At 38.6% G+C, this 22,608-nt stretch overlaps 3 protein-coding genes across 4 annotated transcripts in view; 1 reads left to right on the top strand and 2 right to left on the bottom strand.

Moving 5' to 3' along the window:
* LOC134816918 (transcription activator BRG1-like) overlaps window positions 1-22,608 on the bottom strand; it is a 762,051-nt gene that overhangs the window by 618,695 nt on the left and 120,748 nt on the right. The gene's annotated exons all lie outside the window — the stretch shown is intronic.
* LOC134826122 (tubulin alpha-1B chain-like) lies at window positions 1,541-3,471 on the top strand. The gene is made up of 2 exons (XM_063838397.1): window positions 1,541-1,743; window positions 1,910-3,471. Exons 1-2 carry the CDS (start codon window positions 1,741-1,743, stop codon window positions 3,263-3,265), a joined length of 1,359 nt encoding a protein of 452 aa, XP_063694467.1. The 5' UTR covers window positions 1,541-1,740; the 3' UTR covers window positions 3,266-3,471.
* Window positions 7,162-21,169, bottom strand: LOC134815310 (uncharacterized). Of its 2 annotated transcripts, none has more exons than XM_063823838.1 (12): window positions 21,066-21,169; window positions 20,501-20,628; window positions 20,184-20,357; window positions 19,898-20,023; window positions 19,649-19,740; window positions 19,075-19,271; window positions 18,523-18,702; window positions 18,052-18,291; window positions 9,047-9,307; window positions 8,452-8,921; window positions 8,020-8,323; window positions 7,162-7,811 (listed from the first exon to the last, which is right to left on the bottom strand). In XM_063823838.1, exons 1-12 carry the CDS (start codon window positions 21,144-21,146, stop codon window positions 7,782-7,784), a joined length of 2,283 nt encoding a protein of 760 aa, XP_063679908.1. In that variant the 5' UTR covers window positions 21,147-21,169; the 3' UTR covers window positions 7,162-7,781. The 2 variants fall into 2 exon arrangements, with proteins under 2 accessions (XP_063679908.1, XP_063679902.1); XM_063823832.1 differs by having other exon boundaries at window positions 7,162-7,801.

Raw genomic sequence — 22,608 nt, 5'->3', positions numbered from 1 at the left:
TTTAAATAGAGTGAAATAGGTAGGCGAACTAAACCATGTGACATATCACATACCACATACCACATACCACATCTTACATTCTTACAAGTATAAATAAGACTGTACTTGTTTGTTTGTGTGTGTGTTTGTTTATTTATTTCCAGTTGCGTTTTGAGATATCGGCTGATTGCACACCCATTTTGTTTATTCATTTTCCGATACGAGATTGGGGACGGGTTCTATAAATAGAACCCGTCCCCAATCTCGTATCGGAAAATGAATAAACTCAAATCTGAGTGTGAATACTTGTCTGAAAAAAAGCAATAGAAATAATTGTATAGTAATGCACGACCGTACTTATTACCTAGATAGTACTTATTGCAGTTTTAGAACTAATTGAAGTACTTATTATGTTAGTTCGGTAGAATGGCTGGCTTACAATCAGACCAAGTCCAACTGCATTAACTCTGCTTAAGAAAATTAATAATTTGACGAGCATTTAACAGATTAACACATTTATCAGATTTCAGGTGTGCCCTAGTCCCTACTGTACGTACGGCGGTCGCGCGCTACTGCAAGTCCCTACTGTACGGGGTCTTTAATTTTTCAATGTAACAAAATCCCTGGTCACGTGTGGATTGCAAGAAGAAGTAGGAATTGTCCAATAGACCGCACAGAGTGAAAGGGTTTGGATCTGCCATTAAAAGGTATCTTGTTGATCTTCAAAGGTTTCCTGAGCAGTTTCTTGTATCCTAAGAAAATGCAGACAATCGGTCATGGCAATCGGTCATCCCCCCCCCCCCCCCCCCCCGGCTACCTTTACCCCTTACCGACAAACGTGATTTAACTTCAAACAATTGGACCCAGTTCCCGCACAGTTAACAGGGCACAATCAGCTTAACTGCAGGTGTGCAATCAGCCGATATCTCAAAACGATGCAACTGAACCCAGGTCATATTACAAGTACACCCAACTTTCTGGGTCTAAATTATTTTCCCGAGCTACTCTGTCTAGGAAAAGTCCAAATTGGGCGAAGATGTAGCCAATTTACATTTTCTACATCTAATAAAACTAAAAACATAACCTTGAAGGGCGTTCTGAAAGATTTACATAATATAGCAGTCCAGTGTTACCTTCCGGATCAGTTCCACCAACTTTAAAATGGAGACTACAAGTCTACTTCCCACTGTTATTATAACACGCCTATCATTCTACGTTTCCTTACAAAATACCTTCTAATAAATGAGTGTAACCATTTGGATGGTCGGCCGTTCATGATGTCATGAAGGTAAGATTCACTTATAAACTCCATCTCAGGAAATGAGGTTCAGATTCGACTCAATTTCCACCGCTGAGTATGTCTCGGCCATACACTGAGGTATGCCAAGTTTGAAGGTCCTAGCTTAATCGGTTTGGTTTTAATCAGCACAAAACTTCCTATTATTATCATCGAGAAACTTCGCTCACAATATAATATAATATCTCTCCCGCTCTAATGTGATCGAGATGACGCGCGCTGTCACGTGGGCGGTCCTCCGCCCTTTTCAACCAATGAGAGCGCATTGTGTTGGCACATGACCCTTATTTCGCCCAATCTGCAGACAGCACTTTACTCAATGGTTAGCAGCGCAAACGTTTAGGAGGGAGAAATGAGAATATACACCAGAGAATGTACATCGCAGGCTCATTATAAAATTGTTTCTCTGAGATTCGTCGTTACTCATACCGAGTCTTAGTTTTTACGTTTTTCTCAGCCTAATTATGGTAAGCCAACATTCACATTCTAATTAGGTTGAAGTCTTAAATAGTTCATTGAAAGTTCATTCTATCTTTCTCCGTCCTAGAAGTAGTGTAAAAAGCATTAAAATTGTTCCGTATAAGTTCCGGCAAACAGTAATTCGATATTATTTTCAAAGCTTTTAACTTTCAGCGCGAGTGTATCTCTATTCATATTGGTCAAGCCGGTGTCCAGATTGGTAATGCTTGCTGGGAACTCTACTGCCTGGAGCACGGTATCCAGCCTGATGGACAGATGCCTTCTGACAAGACCATAGGAGGTGGTGATGATTCTTTTAACACCTTCTTCAGCGAGACTGGAGCCGGGAAACACGTTCCTAGGGCTGTGTTCCTTGACTTGGAGCCAACTGTTGTTGACGAAGTGAGGACTGGAACCTACAGACAACTCTTCCATCCAGAGCAGCTCATCACTGGAAAGGAAGATGCTGCTAACAACTACGCTCGAGGTCACTACACTGTCGGGAAAGATATTGTCGATCTCGTTCTAGACAGACTTAGGAAACTCGCTGACCAGTGCACTGGACTTCAAGGATTCCTTGTCTTCCATTCCTTCGGTGGAGGTACTGGATCTGGGTTCACCTCTCTTCTCCTGGAAAGACTGAGTGTAGACTACGGAAAGAAGAGCAAACTTGAGTTTGCCATCTACCCTGCTCCTCAGATCTCAACTGCTGTGGTAGAGCCCTACAACTCCATTCTGACGACCCACACCACCCTCGAGCACTCTGATTGTGCCTTTATGGTCGACAACGAGGCCGTCTACGACATCTGCCGACGAAACCTGGACATTGAGAGACCTTCCTACACCAATTTGAACAGACTGATGGCACAAATTGTCTCCTCCATCACAGCTTCTCTCCGATTTGATGGTGCTCTGAACGTTGATCTGACTGAGTTCCAGACCAACTTGGTGCCCTACCCCAGGATTCACTTCCCTCTGGCTACTTATGCTCCAGTTATCTCCGCTGAGAAGGCTTACCACGAGCAGCTCTCTGTTGCTGAGATCACCAACGCTTGCTTTGAGCCTGCCAACCAGATGGTGAAGTGTGATCCCCGACACGGCAAGTACATGGCTTGTTGTCTCCTCTACAGGGGAGATGTTGTCCCCAAAGACGTCAACGCTGCCATCGGCACCATCAAGACGAAAAAGTCCATCCAATTTGTGGACTGGTGTCCCACTGGATTCAAGGTTGGCATCAACTACCAGCCACCAACTGCTGTTCCCGGAGGTGATCTTGCCAAGGTTCAGAGAGCTGTGTGCATGTTGTCCAACACCACTGCCATTGCTGAGGCATGGGCCCGTCTGGATCACAAGTTCGATCTCATGTATGCCAAGAGAGCCTTTGTCCACTGGTACGTAGGAGAGGGAATGGAAGAGGGAGAGTTCTCTGAAGCTAGAGAGGATCTGGCTGCTCTGGAGAAGGACTACGAGGAGGTCGGTACCGACTCTGTTGAGAACGAGGGAGAGGAAGATGATGATGAGGAATACTAGACCCTTCTAGAACTCCCGCTGGACGATGAGGAATTTAGAATTTTCTAGAACTTTTACATTTGACTGCTAATTTTCTGAATGAAATAATATATCATTATCTTTTGGTCTTTTTTAGTTACAGATAGAGATATTTGAGTGCGGCCGTTATGCCAAAGCTCGTGCTGTAATAATTTTCCAAAACTTTTAAGCTTGAAATAAATGTTCAACTTCTCTTTATCTTGTCCAAAACCTTCATTGACTAGGAATGACGAAATATGAACCGCTTAGATAAAGCCTTAATCTAAGCTATTATACCTTCATAAAATTAAATAGTAGTACTAGTACTATAGTTGTTCACTTGAGCGAATGGAAAAAAAAATGTAATCTTCCTAGCAATAGGTAAATCCCTTACCTCTGTTAAAAATAGAATTAAAGCGTACATGACTCCGGTAGTAGTACTAGTACTGATGTTCGCTACCCATTGACGGATTATCTGTAATTTTATCCTCTGGAACTGTTTGAAGACTCCTTATATGGGCATCACGTGGATTATTAGACTCATGAGTATCATCAATCATGGTAGTCAGCGGCGCCGCTAGTGAAGAATTTGACAACTTTGATTCACGATGTCAATCCTTCGCAGCTCGGCAACTACTATTAGATTGCAGATGCACCACTGGGCTTCGCCGACGGCGAGGCCCAGTGGTGCATCTCGCTACATAAGTTACAACTATTCCATATTCGCTCGCCCAGATTTTAAGAAAATTCTTGTGAAAAGGCTCAGAGTCAGTCTATGTCATTGACATTTGTATTGGGTATCATACACGGTATGAAATTGATCTAAATCGGTGTATTTTGGACGCTGATTCCGAATCACCCCCATCGTGACGTAGCTAGGGTAAAAATGCTTTTTTGGTCACGTGACAGGCTATATAGTAAAATGTATTTAATTGACGATGTCAATTCTTCGCAGCTCGGCGAGGCCCAGTAGCCGATCTAACTAAATAAAAGAAAGAAGCATTATTGGAAGTGCAGCCCAGTATAACTTTGTATCACGTGGTGACCCCCACGGTCGCTTCACTGTAGCGTCTTCGACGATACAGGGGGAGCCGCGCACTTCGTGCGCGGCGGGTCATACAACGTATGACAAGTATAACTATAAGTAAAACATGAATTCGATTGTTTAGTATGTAGGGCTCGGGTTAGAGTTGTATTTGTGGTAAGGCCAAGGGTTATGGATAGCTTCGGGGTTATGGTTAGGGTTATATATAATAGTGAGGGATTAGGGTCAGATTAGCTAGCGTTAGGGTTTCCGGTTTCGAATATTCAATATTCATTCAGGGCCACTTTAAGTTTACCTGACATATGCCAGGACGCGCGCCGAGTTGGACTCGTCGAATGGCGAATATTTGATACAAATATATTTTACGAGTATCACCCGCTCTAGCAGAAGAAATAAATAACACTGACGACGCTAGAAAGATGTTTGAAGCTTCAAGATCTTTAGCTGGAATAAAAAAGTCGGGTAACATAGTGGTCAATGATATCAACAACAACCCTATTGGTAATGGTACTGATTTAGGGAAAGCAAACACAGCGAAATCTTTCTTCGAAAAACAACTAACAGAAGGAGTTGAAGCTGGCCTGCAACCTTTTACCTGCGATCCAAAACCACTTGATAACCCCATTACACCAGTTGAAGTTAAACTTGCTGCAAGTAAACTCAAATCAAACCGTGCCAGTGGTCCAGATAATGATAATCTCCAGAATGAGTTGATAAAGTACGCCCATCCAATCACTTTTGAGAAGTATGCTGAGGCAATTAATGAGTCATTTAGTGGGAACAAATACATAAGTTCAAAAGGACAAGGTATTGTGACTCCTCTACAGAAGCCCGGTAAACCTAAAGGTCCCCTCACAAGCCTTAGACCACTTTCACTGTTAAACGGATCGAGGAAGATGCTCACTCAAATTGCATTAAAACGGGTTGAGAGTAGAATTGACAACTACACCATGCCATGGCAGAGTGCTAACATTTACAAGAGAGGTAGGAGCTGCTCTAACATTGTGTGGGCTCAGAGAATGCTCATATCTGTTGTGATGAGGAAGAAATGGACATTTAGCAAAATGGGTATTGATATGAGTAGAGCTTTTGATACCGTAAAAAGGGATACTATCATCAATGTTTTGAAGGATGCTGGTTGTTCGGAGGACGACATTCGCTTAGTTCAATACCTTCTATCGAATACTCTCCTTAGAGTTCGTGTTAACTCCTCACTGTCGGAAGAGTTTGAAAGTTTACTCGGAGCCTTTCAAGGTGACAGTTTATCTGGAAAGCTATTCACACTTATTCTTGCAGCAGCCTTACACCACCTCAGAGCTGTATCCGGGAGACCAAACCCACCAGTATCAGAACTAGGTTTTCCAACTGAGTGGGAATATTCAGACGATTGTGACTTAGCTGACGAGGACATCGAGAAACTGAGAATTTTCCTTCCTACAGTGAAGGAGATTCTCAAAGACTGGAACCTCCATTCTCCAAGTAAATGAAAGTAAAACTGAATTCAGTACCTTCTACCTGGCGAAAAAATCTGATAAAGACACAAACGGTCAGCCATTAGCTAATAACGAACCATGGCGAAGTAACAAGTCACTAGGTTCCTTACTCTGCACTGAGAAGGACATTCAAAGAAGGAGAATCCTAGCTGAGATTGCTTTTAAGAACTTTGGAAAAGTATGGTTGTCCGGTAAGAAAATTTCCCTTGAAAGAAAGCTGAGGTTATATGATGCTCAAGTTGTATCTGTATTGATTTACAACTCAAATAGTTGGAGTCCTAAGAAAGCAACCATGGAGAAAATGGACACACTCCATCGTAGACACCTCAGGTCCATTTTAAACATCAAATGGCCTAAAGGTATGATAAGCAACAAAGCATTGTATGAACGGTGCAAAGTTGAAAAGTTATCCAAGCGTTTTGAACACCAGCGGTGGAAGATGTTTGGACACATTCTCAGGAGTATGGAGAACACCCCAGCCCAAACGGCTCTCTCTTTTGCAATTGAATCAGATAATTTATTCATTGGTAGATTGGGGAGACCTAGAATGAACTTGTTATCGGTTTTAAGAAGTGATTTAAGTAGTAGAAATTTGCAAATGGACAACTTGCATGAATTGAACGAAATTAGAGATATAGCTGCATGCAACAGATGTTGGGAAAATCTTTTTCAAGGGTACAGTTTACCGCATTAAGGTATTTTTAGGAATCATTTTTGTCGGTAAGATCCTGTTTTATAATAATAATAACCCGTTAACTGGCATACAGTCCCTGACTCCCTCATGTACACATGGTCCCTGTACTGCGCGCGGCTCTATTTTCAAGCTTCCTGTACGACGGCCTGCTCGCAAAATAGATATGCGACGTGTATCAAGTTATTATCAACAATATACTCGTAGGTCTGTTCCTTTATTACGAGAACCCTAGGACATAGGACCCATCAAAGTATTATTTGCTAAATCTTTGGGGAAGTTTCCCGATACCTCGCCAACCAAAGCACAAGCCACAAAGGATACACCACCATCACTAACAACTCACTCTTGGAATGGAATCTACAGAAAGATTTGAACCAGGAATAATTGGAGGACGTACTTAAATATTGTTGTCCAGAATGCAGAAGCGATCCCTGCAAAACTAAAAGTAAGTTCTCAGTCTCTTTTCCTGGCTTCTTTTGCAGGGGGCGTTACTATATGTATGACTATAAGTATAACACTGTACACGTTGTCAAGGGAAAAGCGACATTTGACAATAATATCCTGAAGAGGTCATTCTCAATACTAATGTAATCTCAACTCACTCTCATCTAACTCATTGTTTCAGTCATGATGGTCGGTGTGTTTTGACAAATCAAAATAGTCAAACTAAGTATAAATATTCGGTAAGAAGTAATACAAAACTTTACAATTACTAAACCAAAGAGATATTAAAAATCTTATTACAAGTTTAAAGCTTATAAAAGCTTATTAAAGTCAAACTCAATATCAATCCAAACTTTTTATAAACACATTCAGTATGTTATACAAGTACAAGAAAATATAACAAATAAAAATTTTAAAATTGAATAAATTCGTTTTTGCCAGAATTTAAAACGTGTTTTAGTCGATAAAAAGGTGCTTGAGTCGTTCGTTTAATGGTTTAACTTGTGCAGATTTAGCTAAAGAACTGGAGCTATTTTAAAGTAGCCATATCCTCTCTAAGGTTTTGTCAATATTTCACTTTCAATTTGAAATCAATCCATGATGGAAATAATAGAGGAATAGAAATGAGAAACATTTTAATCAAGCCACGTCTACCCTTCTAAAATTAGTTCTCACTTCTCTATTATTATTTAAGTGACCTATATTATAACCTGTTACTGTTAGCATTGATATTTGAGGGTGGCATTTCATTTGGCGATAGCATCGAAGTTCACGTCTCATATTCATAAGCTAGTAGCATCATTCGGCGTATTTAGCATTTCAAAAGTTGAATGGGAAATGTGGTCAGAGTCCATCGCAGCTTGCTGAAATGTCCTGAGTGAGTTAATCAAATTCTTACAAGAAAAAAACAACACGAGATGATAATTGGTGTCATCACTAATTATACTTATAGGGGTTCCACCCCTTAGTCATTCACAATTTCACAATTTCAAGCAGACTACACCTCCTTAAAGGTAAAAGTAAACTTTTAAACCATAACAAAATATTCTCTCTCCTTATACGGGCATCACGTGGATCCTACCTCAACTCTCGCCCTGCCCAGGGTAGAAGCGCGCTGAGGTTTAGGAGGCGGCTGGACGTAAAGCTTGTCCCCACTGTCCGGAGACCCTACAGATTCAGCTGAGCACTTGGTGAGGGTTGGGGAGAGGGTCCCGGAAGTGGGGGAGGTGCTCGACAGGAAGAGAGCTGGTTTAGTGATGACATCACCCGGAGCAGGTGACATGCAAGTGGCGGGTGTTGAACCTCCGTCATCCGGCGTGGAGGAGCCGTTAGACATTGGCGTGGAGACTCGGCGTCCTAAACTGTCACCAGTAAATAATCTTTCTCTGTAAAGTACTCAGTTTAATAACAAAATCTGGAATACACGTTTTAAACTTTATACGACTGATATTTGCCCCTCCCATTAGAAGTTTAAGATGATCTACAATGATAGAGGAGGAAATGCTAGATGTACCTGTAATCGGACTCGGGCTTGCGAGGTTTAGGAGGAGGATTATTAGTGGGAGTGTGGGGCTCCGACCTAAAGAGCGGAACAACTACAGCGTTAATCATGAGGGGGCTGTCAGGGTTAAGAAGAGGACTGTCAGGGTTGAAGAGAGGGCTGTAAGGGGGTGTGTCTACCGGGGGAGGGGGGTCCTGCAGAGGGTCACACTCAAATAGTCCATCCGGCTCCGGCAGCATTAACGGTTCCGGGTGACACACAACATCTGGATCATCAGACAGTACTTCTAGTTCCGGCTCTGAGACGAAGTCGTCATGGTCAAACACGATGTCCTGATAGTCTGGTTCAGGAACTAATGTTGTGTTTAGGTATGTTTCTCTTTCTACTGGGAGAGGAGGGAGAGGGACGCCTAAACGCTCTAGTTCTGACAGAGGGTGGGAGTCTGTTGTGGTATCTTCGTCGTTTAGGAAGCCAAATACCTCCTGATGATTTAGAGAAATTATCAGTCGTAACTCTTAGCGGGAATTGCTTTTATCTAAGTTCATTCGAGAAAACAATAACCACATAAAGGTCCCCCCCATATCAAGGTAACAACAGTTATACTCACATTTATTCTATCAGATCCACTGGGTTCGAACGGACTCATATCACACTGACTAGCTACAGAGAGTCTGTTAGAGGAGTTGCTGGTCCTGGAGTCTTCAGAGTATCTCCCGGAGTATCCGGCGTAAGAGTTCCGGGTAAAGGTCAGGTCCGCCTTGCTCTGGGTCATGGGGAGAGGGTTGTAGGCGTTGGGCGCTAGATTCCCTATTTTGTGGTAATACTTCTCTACGCTTTCCCTGTTGTGGCTGTGTCGCTCTTCGAACTCCTGAAATAGTAGAATTCCCTGTGTTAACAACTAAAATAGTAGAATTCCCTGTGTTAACAACTAAAATAGTAGAATTCCCTGTGTTAACAACTAAAATAGTAGAATTCCCTGTGTTAACAACTAAAATAGTAGAATTCCCTGTGTTAACAACTAAAATAGTAGAATTCCCTGTGTTAACAACTAAAATAGTAGAATTCCCTGTGTTAACAACTAAAATAGTAGAATTCCCTGTGTTAACAACTAAAATAGTAGAATTCCCTGTGTTAACAACTAAAATAGTAGAATTCCCTGTGTTAACAACTAAAATAGTAGAATTCCCTGTGTTAACAACTAAAATAGTAGAATTCCCGGTGTTAACAACTAAAATAGTAGAATTCCCTGTGTTAACAACTAAAATAGTAGAATTCCCTGTGTTAACAAGTAAAATAGTAGAATTCCCTGTGTTAACAACTAAAATAGTAGAATTCCCTGTGTTAACAACTAAAATAGTAGAATTCCCTGTGTTAACAACTAAAATAGTAGAATTCCCTGTGTTAACAACTAAAATAGTAGAATTCCCTGTGTTAACAACTAAAATAGTAGAATTCCCTGTGTTAACAACTAAAATAGTTTAATTCCCTGTGTTAACAACTCAAATAGTAGAATTCCCTGTGTTAACAACTAAAATAGTAGAATTCCCTGTGTTAACAACTAAAATAGTAGAATTCCCTGTGTTAACAACTAAAATAGTAGAATTCCCTGTGTTAACAACTAAAATAGTAGAATTCCCTGTGTTAACAACTAAAATAGTAGAATTCTCTGTGTTAACAACTAAAATAGTAGAATTCCCTGTGTTAACAACTAAAATAGTAGAATTCCCTGTGTTAACAACTAAAATAGTTTAATTCCCTGTGTTAACAACTAAAATAGTAGAATTACCTGTGTTAACAAATAAAATAGTAGAATTCCTTGTGTTAACAACTAAAATAGTAGAATTCCCTGTGTTAACAACTAAAATAGTAGAATTCCCTGTGTTAACAACTAAAATAGTAGAATTCCCTGTGTTAACAACTAAAATAGTAGAATTCCCTGTGTTAACAACTAAAATAGTAGAATTCCCTGTGTTAACAACTAAAATAGTAGAATTCCCTGTGTTAACAACTAAAATAGTAGAATTCCCTGTGTTAACAACTAAAATAGTAGAATTCCCTGTGTTAACAACTAAAATAGTAGAATTCCCTGTGTTAACAACTAAAATAGTTTAATTCCCTGTGTTAACAACTAAAATAGTTTAATTCCCTGTGTTAACAACTAAAATAGTAGAATTCCCTGTGTTAACAACTAAAATAGTAGAATTCCCTGTGTTAACAACTAAAATAGTAGAATTCCCTGTGTTAACAACTAAAATAGTAGAATTCCCTGTGTTAACAACTAAAATAATAGAATTCCCTGTGTTAACAACTAAAATAGTAGAATACCCTGTGTTAACAACTAAAATAGTAGAATTCCCTGTGTTAACAACTAAAATAGTAGAATTCCCTGTGTTAACAACTAAAATAGTAGAATTCCCTGTGTTAACAACTAAAATAGTAGAATTCCCTGTGTTAACAACTAAAATAGTAGAATTCCCTGTGTTAACAACTAAAATAGTAGAATTCCCTGTGTTAACAACTAAAATAGTTTAATTCCCTGTGTTAACAACTCAAATAGTAGAATTCCCTGTGTTAACAACTAAAATAGTAGAATTCCCTGTGTTAACAACTAAAATAGTAGAATTCCCTGTGTTAACAACTAAAATAGTAGAATTCCCTGTGTTAACAACTAAAATAGTAGAATTCCCTGTGTTAACAACTAAAATAGTAGAATTCTCTGTGTTAACAACTAAAATAGTAGAATTCCCTGTGTTAACAACTAAAATAGTAGAATTCCCTGTGTTAACAACTAAAATAGTTTAATTCCCTGTGTTAACAACTAAAATAGTAGAATTACCTGTGTTAACAAATAAAATAGTAGAATTCCTTGTGTTAACAACTAAAATAGTAGAATTCCCTGTGTTAACAACTAAAATAGTAGAATTCCCTGTGTTAACAACTAAAATAGTAGAATTCCCTGTGTTAACAACTAAAATAGTAGAATTCCCTGTGTTAACAACTAAAATAGTAGAATTCCCTGTGTTAACAACTAAAATAGTAGAATTCCCTGTGTTAACAACTAAAATAGTAGAATTCCCTGTGTTAACAACTAAAATAGTAGAATTCCCTGTGTTAACAACTAAAATAGTAGAATTCCCTGTGTTAACAACTAAAATAGTTTAATTCCCTGTGTTAACAACTAAAATAGTTTAATTCCCTGTGTTAACAACTAAAATAGTAGAATTCCCTGTGTTAACAACTAAAATAGTAGAATTCCCTGTGTTAACAACTAAAATAGTAGAATTCCCTGTGTTAACAACTAAAATAGTAGAATTCCCTGTGTTAACAACTAAAATAATAGAATTCCCTGTGTTAACAACTAAAATAGTAGAATACCCTGTGTTAACAACTAAAATAGTAGAATTCCCTGTGTTAACAACTAAAATAGTAGAATTCCCTGTGTTAACAACTAAAATAGTAGAATTCCCTGTGTTAACAACTAAAATAGTAGAATTCCCTGTGTTAACAACTAAAATAGTAAAATTCCCTGTGTTAACAACTAAAATAGTAGAATTCCCTGTGTTAACAACTAAAATAGTAGAATTCCTTGTGTTAACAACTAAAATAGTAGAATTCCCTGTGTTAACAACTAAAATAGTAGAATTCCCTGTGTTGACAACTAAAATAGTAGAATTCCCTGTGTTAACAACTAAAATAGTAGAATTCCCTGTGTTAACAACTAAAATAGTAGAATTCCCTGTGTTTTTTTTATTAAATACTTTTCAAATTTTACAGAGTACAGCAATAGATGAATATAAAATAGAATCGTTCAAAATATCGCCCGCATCTGTAAAATATGATGGGCACCCAAACACGGTAAACACATAGTGAACTATGTCCGCAGTAACTTGGACCCATTACATCGAATTAATCTAAATCCAAAAATTTATGAAAAACTATTTAATAACAAACAAATCCATGGTGAATAACTGTGGATATAGTGTCAAAATTGGTATTTCATACGTCAAATTCCAGATACATTAGATACAGGTCTGATATGGTCATTAATGTGTGAGAAGGTGTGCGGGTGAAGTGTGATATGATGTTGAAAGTATAGGAAGGTAGATAAAAAAACTTAATAAAACAAAAAATAATAATATGGGGAGCAAAGAGACTTGGCTAGACTGTTGTTTCACTATCTAATAAACATTTCCATAGATGCTTAGTGACCTCAGCTTTGAAAAGACTAGTAGACACAATCTGTCTTACCTGTAAAGGGAGTCCATTCCACAGTATATGTGTTCTGTAGAAAAATGATTTTGCCAGTGGGCTATTTGAGGTACATATGGTGTGTGAATTCTGACTTAACTTAGGTAAAATTGATGACACAATAGACAGACTGTCGAGGTGGCAACGTCTTAGTCGAGAAGTGCCCTGATATAAAGAGAGATAGTGAGGCAGCGATACAGGAATTAAATTGTTCAGAACTTTGTGGAAAAAAATAAGATCATTCAAGTCAAACTTTTGAGACAAAGGGAGAATGTCGACAAGCTTGCACTTTTTGACATATTGCTCAGGTGGATAACTGCGGCCCTCTTCAGACAGAATCCATTTAATAGTTAACAACTAAAATAGTAGAATTCCCTGTGTTAACAACTAAAATAGTAGAATTCTCTGTGTTAACAACTAAAATAGTTTAATTCCCTGTGTTAACAACTAAAATAGTAGAATTCCCTGTGTTAACAACTATAATAGTAGAATTCCCTGTGTTAACAACTAAAATAGTAGAATTCCCTGTGTTAACAACTATAATAGTAGAATTCCCTGTGTTAACAACTAAAATAGTAGAATTCCCTGTGTTAACAACTAAAATAGTAGAATTCCCTGTGTTAACAACTAAAATAGTAGAATTCCCTGTGTTAACAACTAAAATAGTAGAATTCCCTGTGTTAACAACTAAAATAGTAGAATTCCCTGTGTTAACAACTAAAATAGTAGAATTCCCTGTGTTAACAACTAAAATAGTAGAATTCCCTGTGTTAACAACTAAAATAGTAGAATTCCCTGTGTTAACAACTAAAATAGTAGAATTCCCTGTGTTAACAACTAAAATAGTTTAATTCCCTGTGTTAACAACTAAAATAGTAGAATTCCCTGTGTTAACAACTAAAATAATAGAATTCCCTGTGTTAACAACTAAAATAGTAGAATTCCCTGTGTTAACAACTAAAATAGTAGAATTCCCTGTGTTAACAACTAAGAAGTAGAATTCTCTGTGTTAACAACTAAAATAGTAGAATTCCCTGGGTTAACAACTAAAATAGTAGAATTCCCTGTGTTAACAACTAAAATAGTAGAATTCCCTGTGTTAACAACTAAAATAGTAGAATTCCCTGTGTTAACAACTAAAATAGTAGAATTCCCTGTGTTAACAACTAAAATAGTAGAATTCCCTGTGTTAACAACTAAAATAGTAGAATTCCCTGTGTTAACAACTAAAATAGTAGAATACCCTGTGTTAACAACTAAAATAGTAGAATTCCCTGTGTTAACAACTAAAATAGTAGAATTCCCTGTGTTAACAACTAAAATAGTAGAATTCCCTGTGTTAACAACTAAAATAGTGGAATTCCCTGTGTTAACAACTAAAATAGTAGAATTCCCTGTGTTAACAACTGAAATAGTAGAATCCCCTGTGTTAACAACTAAAATAGTAGAATTTCCTGTGTGACCTACCTATGTGACCTATGTTGAGTTTCGTCAAGACTTGACGGGGCCATCACATCTTCTGACCACCCCATAGCGAGGTAGAGTCTCGCTCGTTGCGCCAGCACAGCAGAGAGTTCGTATTTGGAGGAGTATATCCCCTGATCGGCGGCTTATCAGGGAGAGACAACATGAACTTTGTGAGCTTATCTTTGAAGTGCTCTAGATCTTGAATGACATTCAGATGGTAGGGGATTGCATTCCACAATTTGGGTCCCTGAACTGCAAATGAGTTGTCAAACAAGGTGAGGTTTGCTGTTGAACTGGTTCTACGTTTTGATGGAATTACTGCAAGGTTTCCAAGCCTTGGGCGTGAAACAAATAGAACGTTCAGATCATTGCTGGTCTTTCCGTGGAGGATTTTCCACATATGGAGAATGATGAATCGCTCCCGCCTTCGTTGAAGAGACATCAGAGATAGATAGACCAGGCGATCCCAGTAGTGGAGATCGCGCATTCCTGATATTCTGGCGGTGAATGCTTTCTGTACACTCTCCAGTTCTTGGATATCGCTGATTTTTGAGGGATGCCATAATGGACAGCAATATTCAATCAGACTTCGAACCATTGATTTGTATAGGGTCAGCATGATGGAGTGAGATCGTGTGTGAAATACACTGAGAACCCATGATGCTTTTTGGCGTGCTTTATCTGCAATGGCTCGTATGTGAGGGGACCAAGAGAGATCACTTGACACTATGACGCCTAAATCCCTGAGCTGATGTATTGGCTCAAGTATAGTGTCTTTGGAAACTGAGTATTGATAGTGTTCAACCACAAATGGAAGTTCAGATAGTACATATTGGTGGTTGAATTTATGACACATGTACTCAAATTTGTCTTTGTGAAGGGCCATATTATTTCTTTCAGACCAGTCAATGACATTTTGCAGATCTTCTTGGAGGAGCTTGACGTCATGCTCCGATTTGATAGCAATGGATATGCGAGTGTCATCAGCAAAACATCGAATTATAGAGTGCATGATACAATGTTCGATATCATTGATAAAAATCAAGAAAAGGATCGGCCCCAAAACCGTACCTCGTGGAACTCCGCTGATTATCAGTGCAAGGATGGACAGATGACCGTCAACAACAACTGCTTGTTTCCGGTCTGAGAGGAAAGATTCTATCCACTTTATGATTTTAGGATGGATTCCATAGAGTTGGAGCTTTCTCAGTAGGAGTTTGTGATCGACTTTATCGAAAGCCTTGGCATAGTCGAGGTATATTGAATCAAAATCTGAATTGTTGCTCAGAGAATCCAAAACGTCATCAAAATGGTGGAGAAGTTGAGTAAGGCAACTCCGGCCAGATCTAAATCCGTGCTGCTTACTACATATGAGGTTATTGATCTCCAAATAGTTTACCAGCTTTTTTCTTATCACCCTCTCGTATACTTTAACCACATGAGATGTGAGTGATATAGGTCGGTAGTTAGCTGGTTTGGCTCGACTATCCTTCTTGTGGAGAGGAAATACGTGTGAGAACTTATAGAAACTAGGGACCTCCCCAGTAACTAAAGAGCGGGACCAGATGATGTGCATTGGTTCTGCTAGGGCTTTCTTGCAGTTCTTGAGAAGAGTGACTGGAATTTCGTCAGGACCTGATGCAGCATTAGGTTTGATGTCTTCAATGGCCTTAATGATGTCGTCCACGGAGAAATTCAGCATATCGTCAGTAAAAGGATGCTTGATTGGAGGGGGACTGAAAGAAGCAGAGTCGATCCGAGTTTTCGAAGGATCACTGAATACTGACAAGAACTGATTCTGCAAGAGGTTGGCAATATCTTTTGGATTTGATTTGATGGCACCGTTTCCATCAAAAAGCATGCTGATGTTGCTTTTCTTCTTCGAAAATTTCTTAGCGTAACTATAGAAATACTTGGGATTTTCTTTTACCTTGCTTACGGCTTGCTGTTCACGGTACAGGAGATCCTGGTTGATGGCATCACGAATATCCATATGAGCGAGAGCAAGTTTCCGGTTCAAAGATTCAATCTGTGTGGGAGGGCTATGGGGATTACTTTTTGCAGCCTCTAGCTGGGTTTGAAGCTTTCGTTTTCTGCGAGAGGGGATGCGCACAGATGAGCGAGTTTGGGTTTTGGGAGGGATCTTCTTCGGACAGCCAATCTGGCAGATTTGTAGAGTAATAAGAGTGAATAGCTCTGGAAAATCCTCTTTGTCGCAAAGGTTGATGAGTTGAGCCCAGTCAACAGATGAGAGCATGTCATTGATCGATGAAAAATCTGCTTTATTAAAGTCTAAGCTTCTAAACGAAGAATCAATGAAATCCGGAGGATCTGAATGAGTAGGAGAACAAGGATTGTAAGACAAAAATATCTCTACACGTCTGTGATCTGATAGTGGAGTGTCCGAAATAGAGACGTGAGAAACTAGATCCTCTGAGTTTGAAATGTACAGATCTAATACATTTCTGAGTCTGGTGGGTTCCAGCACATGTTGAGTACATAGATTCTCAGACATGAAGTCAAGTAAAAGAGCTGCACTGTAAGTTGAACATGAGGAACCACCGGGTAAGATAGAATTAGTGGACCAGCCAATGAGGGGAATATTTAAGTCTCCAAGAAGTGATAGCCGGTATTCGCCATCGCCACTGGCAATGTACTGGTCAATGAAGTCCAAACATGATTTAAAACTGGGAACTGGACACTCGGGCGGGCGATATAGTACACAAATGATTGACTTTTCAGATTCGCTGGTACACATCAAAGCCTGACAGTATCTATCATCATATGTCTGGACGTTAGTTATGGGGAGTTTATCATGTGTATAAAGTAAAACTCCACCTCCAACCCTAGCTTCTCTATCACTTCTGAACAGAGAGTAACCCGGAATTTCAAGTTGAGCATCCTCGATGTAAGACTTAAGCCATGTCTCTGTTAAGGCGATTAATGGAACGGTGTGGTTCTTGGCTTGTTCCTTTCTTAATTCGTCTTCAAGGTAAGAGGCTTTCCATCTGGAGGTGCTATGGGCGCTAGGGTTAAATGATTGAATGTTTAGCAGCCAGATGCTAGAATGTTCGACCAGTTCGCTTGGGGAGGAGGAAAACGACTCTGCGGTTGGAACTGGGGAACAGGATGTTGGAACATGATGTTCTGGCTTGGAGGACCGTGAGGGACGAACTGCCTGATGATGTGCTGGTTGGCACTGGGGAAGAGCGAGGCAATTCTGTTCTCCTGAGTCACAATACTGGATTTTATGTTTTCGATCTCTTTCTGAAAAATGGTCTGGAAGTTCGTCAGAAGGGATCGAATCTCTAAAAAATCCTTGTTCTCATGGTGGGGTGTTGACTTAGTATGAGACTGAGAAGAAGAGCGTGTCCTTTTATTGTTGTTATTCTCTTTATTTTTCTGATCATTAGAAGTTCTGTTATCAGAGATGTCTCTTCTGTAGGAATCACGCTCCTTGGGTTTGTGTCGTTTAGTACCAACAGTGTGAACTAATAAGCATTCCTCATCGTAACAAGACTTATCAGACAAGGATGTTGGACAGTGTTGGGGATGAAAAAATTTGCATTTATCACCACGCCTACAGCCAAACTTTCTGTGGGTACTATTTTTAATGAACTTAGAGCAGCGTGGAGGGTGGAACATTTTGCATGCTGATTGATCATTACTTGGCGTTTTACCACTGACACCGTGTGGGCATTTTCCAAGTTTTAGCAAGCTGCAGATCTGTGTTAACAACTAAAATAGTAGAATTCTCTGTGTTAACAACTAAAATTCTTTACAATTTTTATAAAGTTACTTCTGGAGAATAATTAGCTAGTTACTATGGTTACTAGTTACTATGGTTACTATGGTTACTAGTTACCGGACTGGCTAAAAATAAGCGCTTTCTCCTACCTCGATCTTTTCATCGTATTTTCTCTTTATTTTCCTCTTCTCCTGTTCACAGAGTTCTGTCCGCTCAGCCTTCTTGTGCCGCTGAGTTTCCAAAACACTCCCCTCCGCCTCAACCTGGATCTGACGGCACCGCTCAATTGTCTCCTTCTTTCGGGTCAGGAAGTTCTCCTTCTGCTCCTTCTGTATGTCCCACACTTCCTTCCAGATCTCCGATTCGCGGTCCTTCTGTTCTACTTTGAACTGAAATTGTATCTAAGTTAATACAACTGAGGCGGTCCTTCTGTTCTACTTTGAACTGAAATTGTATCTAAGTTAATACAACTGAGGCGGTCCTTCTGTTCTACTTTGAACTGAAATTGTATCAAGTTAATACAACTGAGGCGAGGGATTGTTATTCTTGAATCTATTAGATATCAAGCTGCCTTGATATTGAGTAAGCTAGAAGGAACATCAGAAATTTCCCCATCCAACCTGTTCAAGGAATTTCTTCCTCTCCGATCTGCTGAGCAGGGCAACACTTTTATTAACCACTTCTAGGCGACGTTTCTTGTCTTCCTTGATCTTCTTTGGGACGTTCTTGCGATCCACCTCTTGCTGTTTCATTAGTTCTGCTTCTTCTAGAGCCAGTGTCCTCTTTGTGAATTCTTGCTCCTGTGAAAGTGATAATGTTTAAGCTGTTTTGAAGGTGAAAGTGTAAGAGAAAGTTGAAGTGAAAGTACAAGTGAAAGGAAATGTTCTAAGCAGTCTGTCATTTATAGCAAAACTAGTGTAATGTGGTTGGCCGCCTCTATTTTACACTTAGATCACACAGAAGGCCAGAACTCTGCATACAGAGCAATAAAAGTTAGTGAGAATAAATGAAGCTCTGCCAACAACTTTAAGTTGCTAAATTATAATTAGCAAGTTATATTTATAGTTATCCGGGTCAACCGTTACTTTATAAAAAATGTTGTCATATCATTATCAGTATCTAGAATAAAACAATTGCGAACCTTTTGATGTTTAATCCGGTTGTGCTCTTACCTTTTGATGTTTAATCCGGTTGTGCTCTTGCTGCATCTCGAAGTTAACCTTGAGCTGCTCTAATCCCAGATCAAACATTTTGATACAATACGCGGAGTCGATCTCATAAAGATCCTCCGCCCTCTTTAGAACTATTTCACGGGTTATTTCTATATACTTCAGCTCCAGTTCCAGCATCGACTGCTTCTGTTCCTTGCCTGGAAAGGGAATTAATTTGGAAAACGTTACACGAAACAAAAAAATCTTAATCATACATCTTAATTAAACTATATTATTAAGAAACTGTTTCCAACATTAAAATATTCAAAACCCCTAAAAGAAATCAAGTCATCCTAAAATGGTGATCAGTACAGATCAAGACAGCTAGAGTAAAAATTTGTTTCTCCAAGCAACTCTATCATCGGCTAATATCTTAAGCTTATTAAGATCATTCAAAGAGTTAAGTTTTAAATTTTTAATCCTCTACGGGTCAAATTAAACTATATAATACATTTGTTTGAGTAAACATTTGCTGGCACTTCGGGTCAGTCCCCAACAGTCTTATGGTTAAAAAGTAAGATTTTGCTTTACTTACTAAGCTGTTCGTGTAGCTCACAATGTCTTAATCTTTGGTCATTCTCAGTTTCAATAGGTTCCAGTTTTGGTTCAATTCCACGCTTCATAGACCTGAATAAATTTACCATATAAAGTAAAACAGTTTTACAGTAAAATCTCGTTATTTCCTTCCCTTCAAATTTCCCTTCAAAATTTATATTACTAGAAACATTCATTTTGAAAAAATTTAATTTTTCCTTGTGGCGGAAAGCCCTTTCTAGTTTCTTACCGTCTTGTTACTTTGGCCTGCTTAGCGTGCTCCTTCAGCAACTTTTCTTTCTCTTTCTTCAGAGTTTCCACTAAAGAATTGAACTCAGCGCCATGCTCTTTTTCTTTCTTTTCTAACTCCTTTTTCCTGGAAACACAAATAGTAAATCACAAGATGAAGAAATGTTGATGAAGCCATCCAGGTAATTGTGGTATCAGAAGTAGAAATCTGCCATAAAACATGGTTTGTACGTTCTCAGGAACTGGAAAAAATAAATTTACTTTTACGAAATGTTGGAGAGCTTTACCTGTCTTTGTGAGTTTTATCGAGGATTTGGTTGCAAGCCTTGAGGATACCATCCGCTTCAGATCTCTGGGACTTGATAAGGTCGTCTCGCTCAGCCTTCCACTTTCCCATCATCTTCTTCTGATCCTTGAGCTCTGTCTTTCTCAGCAAGTTGTATTCCTTTTCTACTTCTTTCCTGTGACAAATTGTAAGCATAACTAAACAGTGTCTCTAACTATACGCTATACGGTTGTATAAAGTATACAGTTTTCAATTTTCATTAGAAAGTGGTATAATATATGTAATCTCAACTTGGCACGATTCCAAGATTCCACATACCTGAGCTTGTAGACACGTTGAGCGTAAGTAGTTTTACTTTCGTCTCTGATGCTAATCAGATCCTCAGTGTGTCTTACCAGCTCCTCCCCGTCTATCACAAACTTACGAGATCTTGTCCTTCTGTACATCTGCGGGAATATTGTTACTATGGTTACTAACTAGTTACCATGGTTACTAACTAGTTGCCATGGTTACTTACTAGTTACCATGGCAACTAGTTACCATGGTTACTAACTAGTTACCATGTTAGTAACTAGTTACCATGGTTAGTAACTAGTTACCATGGTAGCTATGATTTCTAATTAGTCAAGTCTCCTCGGCAGGAATATCTTGTGAGACGAATGTTGTAAAAGTTATCATATTATATATTTAGATAGATTCACTATTCAGTTACATATTACATTTTAAAATTGTTAATACCGATAAATATTAATTTGGACAGACAGTAGTTTGTTTATAATCAATATATATATATTAACATGATTAAGTTAATTAAAGCAAGGAATGTAAAATAATAACGCTATCTACTAACTAACTAGTTACCATGGTTACTAACAAACGCTACCTTTTCAGTGTCATTATTCTGGGGTATCTGTAGGTAGGTAAGACTAGAGTTGAGATTAAGTTCGGAGTTCTGCTTGAACATCCCCACCTGCTCCTCCAAGCGTGGACCTTCTGTCTGCAAATTGCGGTAAGATAAGTAAGGGGATTTCTGAGGGAACCCGAACGTTGGGCTGAACCGCATGTTCCTGGAACGTTGCGGTAGTGCGGACATGGAGTTGAACCGCGGGAGGGGCGAGGGGTTGTAGGAGGGGTGGGTGGAGTCGGTTACAGTGTAACGTCGCCGGTCGGTAGTCAGTCCGCGGTTCTGTAATGTAACTTGTTGTCAGGTCTAATTACCACATTACACTAGTGTTAGTGGTACCACATTAGTGTTGTCATGTCTAATTACCAGTCATTATTACAAATAACCTTAGTTAACAGTACCAGTCAGTCAGCCACAGAATCAACATATGATCATCCAAACCAGTGTAATATCACTTTCAGAGCATAAAAGCTGGGAACTGATCAATTGCTCGAACAAATGCAAACTTAAAACGACAAACTGACTGTGCACAAGTCAACACAATTAAGCTAATTTCGCTATCTTAATACATTATTGGGTTACGTGGCCATGTCGTAGACGGTGAACTTACTGTTAATAACTTAAGCACTTTTTCCTTGTCATATTTCAGATGAACAGAATAATTATGAATTTCTATTAAATGAGCTAATAGCTTGCTCTAATAACAGAGTGTAGTTATTATCCTTAAACTACAATAACAGAGTGTAGTTATTATCCTTAAACTACAATAACAGAGTGCAGTTATTATCCTTAAACTACAATAACAGAGTGCAGTTATTATCCTTAAACTACAATAACAGAGTGCAGTTATTATCCTTAAACTACAATAACAGAGTGTAGTTATTATCCTTAAACTACAATAACAGAGTGTAGTTATTATCCTTAAACTACAATAACAGAGTGCAGTTATTATCCTTAAACTACAATAACAGAGTGTAGTTATCATCCTTAAACTACAATAACAGAGTGTAGTTATTATCCTTAAACTACAATAACAGAGTGTAGTTATTATCCTTAAACTACAATAACAGAGTGTAGTTATTATCCTTAAACTACAATAACAGAGTGTAGTTATTATCCTTAAACTACAATAACAGAGCGTAGTTATTATCCTTAAACTACAATAACAGAGTGTAGTTATTATCCTTAAACTACAATAACAGAGTGTAGTTATTATCCTTAAACTACAATAACAGAGTGTAGTTATTATCCTTAAACTACAATAACAGAGTGTAGTTATTATCCTTAAACTACAATAACAGAGTGTAGTTATTATCCTTAAACTACAATAACAGAGTGCAGTTATTATCCTTAAACTACAATAACAGAGCGTAGTTATTATCCTTAAACTGCAATAACAGAGTGTAGTTATTATCCTTAAACTACAATAACAGAGTGTAGTTATTATCCTTAAACTACAATAACAGAGTGTAGTTATTATCCTTAAACTACAATAACAGAGTGTAGTTATTATCCTTAAACT

The sequence above is a fragment of the Bolinopsis microptera genome, chromosome 1 (assembly GCF_026151205.1).
Source record: "Bolinopsis microptera isolate Bmic1 chromosome 1, MBARI_Bmic_1.0, whole genome shotgun sequence".
Classification (NCBI taxonomy): Eukaryota; Metazoa; Ctenophora; class Tentaculata; order Lobata; family Bolinopsidae; genus Bolinopsis; species Bolinopsis microptera.
Note: the sequence above shows the minus strand (reverse complement) of the source record. Positions and strands in the feature narration are given on the sequence as shown.